This window comes from Oncorhynchus nerka, linkage group LG17, assembly GCF_034236695.1.
Source record: "Oncorhynchus nerka isolate Pitt River linkage group LG17, Oner_Uvic_2.0, whole genome shotgun sequence".
Lineage (NCBI taxonomy): Eukaryota > Metazoa > Chordata > Actinopteri > Salmoniformes > Salmonidae > Oncorhynchus > Oncorhynchus nerka.
The window spans coordinates 11,652,471-11,660,373 of NC_088412.1; the positions used below are offsets into that span (position 1 = coordinate 11,652,471).

The 7,903-nt window shown below is 47.0% G+C and overlaps 1 protein-coding gene across 2 annotated transcripts in view; it reads left to right on the top strand.

Moving 5' to 3' along the window:
• LOC115144692 (zinc finger protein 609-like) overlaps positions 1-7,903 on the top strand; it is a 218,735-nt gene that overhangs the window by 83,905 nt on the left and 126,927 nt on the right. For both annotated transcript variants that reach the window (XM_065002963.1, XM_065002964.1), the window contains exon 2: positions 3,458-4,326. In XM_065002963.1, the coding sequence (XP_064859035.1) occupies positions 3,592-4,326 (735 nt within the window). In that variant the 5' untranslated portion in view covers positions 3,458-3,591. The remainder of the gene's footprint in view (positions 1-3,457; positions 4,327-7,903) is intronic.

Consider the following 7,903-nt stretch of genomic DNA (forward strand, 5'->3'; position numbering starts at 1 on the left):
TGCTGAAAACGGTGGCTATCCACTGGCTCTATATCCTGTTTCCACTCGCTAGATTGTAACTAGCTATAGTAGCTAGAGCAAGGAAGGACCCAATGCTGAAAACGGTGGCTATCCACTGGCTCTATATCCTGTTTCCACTCGCTAGATTGTAACTAGCTATAGTAGCTAGAGCAAGGAAGGACTCAATGCTGAAAACCGTGGTTATCCACTGGCTCTATATCCTGTTTCCACTCGCTAGATTGTAACTAGCTAGAGCAAGGAAGGACCCAATGCTAAAAACGGTGGTTATCCACTGGCTATATCCTGTTTCCACTCGCTAGATTGTAACTAGCTATAGTAGCTAGAGCAAGGAAGGACCCAATGCTGAAAACGGTGGCTATCCACTGGCTATATCCTGTTTCCACTCGCTAGATTGTAACTAGCTATAGTAGCTAGAGCAAGGAAGGACCCAATGCTGAAAACGGTGGTTATCCACTGGCTCTATATCCTGTTTCCACTCGCTAGATTGTAACTAGCTAGAGCAAGGAAGGACCCAATGCTGAAAACGGTGGCTATCCACTGGCTATATCCTGTTTCCACTCGCTAGATTGTAACTAGCTATAGTAGCTAGAGCAAGGAAGGACCCAATGCTGAAAACGGTGGCTATCCACTGGTTATATCCTGTTTCCACTCGCTAGATTGTAACTAGCTATGGTAGCAAGAGCAAGGAAGGACTCAATGCTGAAAACGGTGGTTATCCACTGGCTATATCCTGCTTCCACTCGCTAGATTGTAACTAGCTAGAGCAAGGAAGGACCCAATGCTGAAAACGGTGGCTATCCACTGGCTATATCCTGTTTCCACTTGCTAGATTGTAACTAGCTATAGTAGCTAGAGCAAGGAAGGACCCAATGCTGAAAACGGTGGTTATCCACTGGCTATATCCTGCTTCCACTCGCTAGATTGTAACTAGCTATAGTAGCTAGAGCAAGGAAGGACCCAATGCTGAAAACGGTGGCTATCCACTGGCTATATCCTGTTTCCACTTGCTAGATTGTAACTAGCTATAGTAGCTAGAGCAAGGAAGGACCCAATGCTGAAAACGGTGGCTATCCACTGGCTCTATATCCTGTTTCCTGTGAAGGGAAGATTTTGTTTGTTGTAAAGTTACATTTTTTTGTTATTTACCTTTCCATTTCAAGAACAATGCTGAATGCCGAGTATCTAAAATTGTCAGCCTTTGTCAAATCTACTTTGTTTATGGTACGTGTCATGCATCTCAATCAGACTATGCAAACATCTCGAGTGCATCTCGCTCTTTCTTTCTCTCTTCGTGTGTGTGTGTGTGAGAGAGAGAATTGGCCTTCCATTGTCATGAAGGAGCGAAAGGGTTACGCCAACGCATTCATATGATAAGTGCCTTGAAAAGAGGGCTTGTGTCCTCTTCCGGCACACAAGTTGTTTTTGACCCAGTGTCAGGAAATCAAAGGCGGCAAAGTGCTGTGATCTGCCTCAATGGAGGCAAAGTGCTGTGATCTGCCTCAATGGAGGCAAAGTGCTGTGATGTGCCTCAATGGAGGCAAAGTGCTGTGATCTGCCTCAATGGAGGCAAAGTGCTGTGATCTGCCCCAATGGAGGCAAAGTGCTGTGATCTGCCCCAATGGAGGCAAAGTGCTGTGATCTGCCTCAATGGAGGCAAAGGGCTGTGATCTGCCTCAATGGAGGCGAAGTGCTGTGATCTGCCTCAATGGAGGCAAAGTGCTGTGATCTGCCTCAATGGAGGCAAAGTGCTGTGATCTGCCTCAATGGAGGCAAAGTGCTGTGATCTGCCCCAATGTAGGCAAAGGGCTGTGATCTGCCTCAATGGAGGCAAAGGGCTGTGATCTGCCTCAATGGAGGCAAAGGGCTGTGATCTGCCTCAATGGAGGCAAAGGGCTGTGGTCTGCCTCAATGGAGGCAAAGGGCTGTGGTCTGCCTCAATGGAGGCAAAGTGTGTCGGGGCCCATAAAATGCCTGGGTCTTGTTTCACTCTTTATTGGTCTGTCATGTGTAAAAAGCCTGGTGTGGGGAATACCAATAACTCAGAACAAACTGGTTAAGAAGAAGGTCATTGCTAGAGAGTCTCTTTTTGCCTTACATTTTGGTCCGTTTGATCGTACAGGCTGAGACTAAGATGAACCAGAACTTCCTAGCAAAGAATTCTGGCACAAAATGTTAGGCCTAAGTGTGTCTTTTGTTTAGTCAGGTCCTCCCACCCCCACTGATTTATGAATGCAAATCTATTTGTGTGTCTCATTAAACGGAGAGGCAGCCTAATAATAGGCTGTTGCTTCACCAAGACCTTCATTACAGATCATTAATGCTGACACTGTTATCCCCCCCATTAGCTTATATAGAGCAAACTGGGTAAGTGGGCTTTGATTCCGGCAGTAGAAGTCATCCTTATTTTGGTGCTTTTGTTGACTGCAGTGGATTGATATGTCATGGTGTTAATTAGACTGAATATCCGGTGAGGGGGAAGCTCTGGTGTGGAGCCTGGAGCTTGATCTCTGGGGCAGGGTTTGTGGCTTTGATGATTTCAGAGGTCTCTTTAGTCCTGCCTGACGTCAACCTGCTGGTGAAAGAGGAAATGGACTCCAAATGTGTTTGGTGTTTGCAGAAACCTCACCCTCCCTGGCAAAGCCGCCATGTGCCTTGTAAACCCAAAGGCAGCTTTCTCCCTGAACTTCGAGGAAGCTTGGTTATTGTTTTCAGGAATGGTACAGTTTATGATAAGCAAAGCTATTGAACCTTCAAATTAGGTCGAATATACACTACACATTAGGTCAGCGAGCTACAGAGACTACACATTAGGTCAGCGAGCTACAGGGACTACACATTAGGTCAGCGAGCTACAGGGACTACACATTAGGTCAGCGAGCTACAGGGACTACACATTAGGTCAGCGAGCTACAGGGACTACACATTAGGTTAGCGAGCTACAGAGACTACACATTAGGTCAGCGAGCTACAGGGACTACACATTAGGTCAGCGAGCTACAGGGACTACACATTAGGTCAGCGAGCTACAGGGACTACACATTAGGTCAGCGAGCTACAGGGACTACACATTAGGTCAGCGAGCTACAGGGACTACACATTAGGTCAGCGAGCTACAGGGACTACACATTAGGTCAGCGAGCTACAGGGACTACACATTAGGTCAGCGAGCTACAGAGACTACACAACGAGACAACATTGTCAGAAAGACTTTCCCTCAGGCACCTGTTTAGGAATAATTCTTTGTACACGTTGCCTGAACGTGCTTTGTAGGTTTAGAAATACTTTATGAAAGTGGATACTGCCTTGCCTGCCAGACCTTCCTGTGTTACAAGATTCTAATATCTGATGATGATCTCATTATAGTTTATCTTGGAATGTTAGAGCTCGACTTTTGACTGCGTACTTTTCACACATCTTTTCCTTCCTCCCTTTACAGAGCAAACGATGTGGGTTACTGGGAAGGGGATACGGAGAAGACCCTAAAGCTGCTGAAACCCTCTTCTCCCACTGCCTCCAGCGGTCTGAGAAGGTCAGACTTAACTGTGGCGCGCCTGGGCCGCTGGCACTAAGATGTCCCTAAGCAGTGGTACTGCAGGAGGGAAAGGTGTGGACTCGAATGCGGTGGACACATATGACAGCGGTGACGAATGGGATATAGGTGTTGGCAATCTGATCATTGACCTTGACGCAGACCTAGAAAAGGACAAACTTGAGATGTCTGGCACTAAAGACGGTGGGGGCATGGCTGCCCCTCCCAGCGCTGTAGCAGCTCTACCCGACAACGTTACATTTGTTAGCCCCGTATCCGCTACTCAAGGCAAAGAGAGTAAACCCAAATCCAAGCGAAGTAAGAACTCAAAGGACAGTGGCAAGGCCTCGGTTACAGACGGGGCCAAGAAAGACGCCCAGGTGCGAACCCAGGGTGAGGTCACAGGACCCGCCGTTGGCACAGGTCCCACGGCAAACTCAAACTCTGGAAAGGGTGCTGAGAAGAGCAGCAAAGCCTCCCGTAATGTTTCTGGTGGAAAGAAGGACAAGGAGGTGGGCTCTGGGAAAAGTAAGAAGGAGAGAAGTGAATCTGTGGCTACTATTGAGAAGGATGTAGGTGTCCTAGTGTTGCCTTTGGCATGTCGTGGCGTTCCATTTGAAGGTACGCAAAGTACAGACTTGGCTGTGGCTGAGCAACTTGGGAATATCGCCCTGGATTCCACACGGATTGTTGTACCACCGTTAGCCATTAAAAGTGAGCCAGAGGAGATGGACAACGGCGATTGCAGAAACCTGAAGAAAATGAAAAGTGAGAAGGTAAGAAACAAGCTATCATGTCTTCGTTCTTTTTGTTGCGTTTGGCCGCTGTTTAATCAACTGATTTGAATGATGACAGATGCTGGTTGTTTGTTTGCTGCTGCAGTATTAGTATGTCTAGCTCATCGTGACCAAGTGATTTAGGAGATTTTAATGTAGCACTTTGCTTTCAAGTGGAGTGAGCAACAGATGTAATCTAGTTCTCTGTGTGGGGGGATAAGAGCTTTGTACTGTCTCGAAACCTCTCATGTAATCACTGAATTTGATGGGTGTTAAGCAGTGCATGGGGCTCTATCTTAACGCTAATGTCTCCTCCTCGGGGGACTTTTACGCTGCTGTACACACCCCGTAGCCCAGAAAAAAGTGAATTATGTTCTGCAAGACACAACATTGGCATCAGTCTGTAGCACTACATACCATAGATTCCTGTCCTCTGTTTGCTAGTCATTTCAGCAATGGGTTACTGCTCAGGCTCTTCACTGCCATTAGGATTTGCAAACCTTCTGGTGTTCTCAGGCATTCAAATTGGCAGACTTGTTTTTACAAGGCTATGGGTTGCTTGTGGACATAGCGAGGGGGGGTGGAAGGCTTCAGTGTGCCAGAAGCCAGAGGTCCGCAGTTCTCTGATAAGGTTCCTGACAGGGTCCCTGGAGGGTTTTGTAAAGCGATCTCATGAAGAGGCTTTGCACCAGGAGATCAGTTCCACCTGTCGGCCGTATGTCACGGCCAGGCGCTGAGACTAAAGTGAAGCTCCAGGGGAAGTGTCCGATGTCTTGTCCTGGCAACAGATTTTTGTTTTGTTTTTGAGAGCATCAATAAGCCTCCGCCTTTTCCAGCCCTGCACTTAGTCAGCTGGGGGGGGGGGGGACCTCCAGGCTAAAGTTACCCATTAGACATAATTACTGGCTACTGATCTCCAAGTCATGACGAGAGTATGCCTTTTAAAGTGTTCATCGGTTGGCACTTGGTGGATCGACAGGACGAGGTATCAAGGGTTGTCACTTTGAGCTGTGTGCTACTTCTGCTGTAATGAAGAGGCCATCCGGATCCCACCAAGCACATTTCCATCCACAGTTCAGTCATACCATATAAACAAATATAAAAATAAAACTCTCAACACACTGTGATGGAAACAGAAAGTTTCAGTATAATTTTATAAATGCCGACAGATGATTTGTTAGTTCGACATGGTGGGATTTCTTTTTCTGTAAAATGTGTTACGTGAGAAATGATGGTGGAAACGCCTTTATGCGTAAATATTGTTGTAATAACAATAGTATTGAAGTAAACTGATGATATGAAGTCACGTGATGACATGTTGCGCTGTCCTCTCACTCCGACTCATCGGGAAAGAATACAGTTTATTAGGCTACAGATGAAATAAGTTATGATGAACTTCACAGGGGAGGTGAAAGAGTAAGGTGATGAGCTTGAGGCTCCTTTCTAATAAATATCGATGGTCTTATTCTGGTGACGTCATCATGGCTGCCGTTTTCACAAAATAACATTCTGTCTCTTATCCATTATAATCTCATCATGTAGACTAGCCTACCTGCACTGTATCTGCGAGCTGTTGGCTTAGAGCTCAGGCACCAAGACCAGAGGAGGCACATTCACTATTTAACGCAACAGTTTGTGACAAAACTATCAGTAGAGTTAAACTTTACATTTTTATTCACTACATGAAAACAAAAGCGAAGAAAATTACATTTTTGTGTGTACTATGTCATCACGTTCTGACTTTTATCGGCAACAAGTCCACAAGTCCACAGTTTATACAGATTGTAGAATATTCACATTAAAATCTGTTGCCAATTGGATGGAAACTTGTCTACTGAGAGGCTTTTCTGCTTCCTCTGTATTGAAGGGGCCATCCGGATCCCACTGAGAGGGGTTTCTACTTCCTCTCTATTGAAGAGGCCATCCGGATCCCACTGAGAGGGGTTTCTACTTCCTCTGTATTGAAGAGGCCATCCGGATCCCACTGAGAGGCCTTTCTGCTTCCTCTGTATTGAAGAGGCCATCCGGATCCCACTGAGAGGGGTTTCTACTTCCCCTGTATTGAAGAGGCCATCCGGATCCCACTGAGAGGCTTTTCTGCTTCCTCTGTATTGAAGAGGCCATCCGGATCCCACTGAGAGGGGTTTCTACTTCCTCTGTATTGAAGAGGCCATCCGGATCCCACTGAGAGGGGTTTCTACTTCCTCTGTATTGAAGAGGCCATCCGGATCCCACTGAGAGGCTTTTCTGCTTCCTCTGTATTGAAGAGGCCATCCGGATCCCACTGAGAGGGGTTTCTACTTCCTCTGTATTGAAGAGGCCATCCGGATCCCACTGAGAGGCTTTTCTGCTTCCTCTGTATTGAAGAGGCCATCCGGATCCCACTGAGAGGCCTTTCTGCTTCCTCTGTATTGAAGAGGCCATCCGGATCCCACTGAGAGGGGTTTCTACTTCCTCTGTATTGAAGAGGCCATCCGGATCCCACTGAGAGGCTTTTCTGCTTCCTCTGTATTGAAGAGGCCATCCGGATCCCACTGAGAGGGGTTTCTACTTCCTCTGTATTGAAGAGGCCATCCGGATCCCACTGAGAGGGGTTTCTACTTCCTCTGTATTGAAGAGGCCATCCGGATCCCACTGAGAGGCTTTTCTGCTTATCTTTGGAGCTTTGGGACTGCTGCCTCAGGCTATCTGAACTCTGTGGCGGGAGGTTTCCTGTGTCATCTTGCTGCGTGTTTGACCTCTAACATCTAATGGAAAGAGGCAGTCAGTTCAACTCACTCTCGCTGTCTTGAGCAGGGAAGGAGGAGAAGAAGTAGTAAAGACTCCCTCTGTGAGGATCATGCCAGCAGGACAGGAAATCCGGCGACAAAGGGACAAGATATCTCATCGACCCTCTAGAGATAAACGGTCTAGGGTCATTTGTTTAGACACATTTTAAAGTCTTGGTTGACCTCAAATTTTAAAGCTAAGAACATAGCAATGGCTACTTAACAGAGATCCTACAGCCCCTTCTCCCTGTTCTCATAGTATCATCCTGTGTGGCCTTCGATGTCTGATCAATGGGCCATTTCTGACATTATGTAGTCGTCAGCGCCCATGCTACTGTCATGACCTTCACATGCTACTGTCATGACCTTCACATGCATCTGCCATGACCTTCACATGCATCTGCCATGACCTTCCCATGCATCTGCCATGACCTTCCCATGCTACTGTCATGACCTTCCCATGCATCTGCCATGACCTTCCCATGCATCTGCCATGACCTTCCCATGCATCTGCCATGACCTTCCCATGCTACTGTCATGACCTTCCCATGCATCTGTCATGACCTTCCCGTGCTACTGTCATGACCTTCCCGTGCTACTGTCATGACCTTCACGTGCTACTGTCATGACCTTCCTGTGCTACTGTCATGACCTTCACATGCTACTGTCATGACCTTCTCATGCTACTGTCATGACCTTCACATGCTACTGTCATGACCTTCACATGCTACTGTCATGACCTTCACATGCTACTGTCATGACCTTCCCATGCTACTGTCATGACCTTCACATGCTACTGTCATGACCTT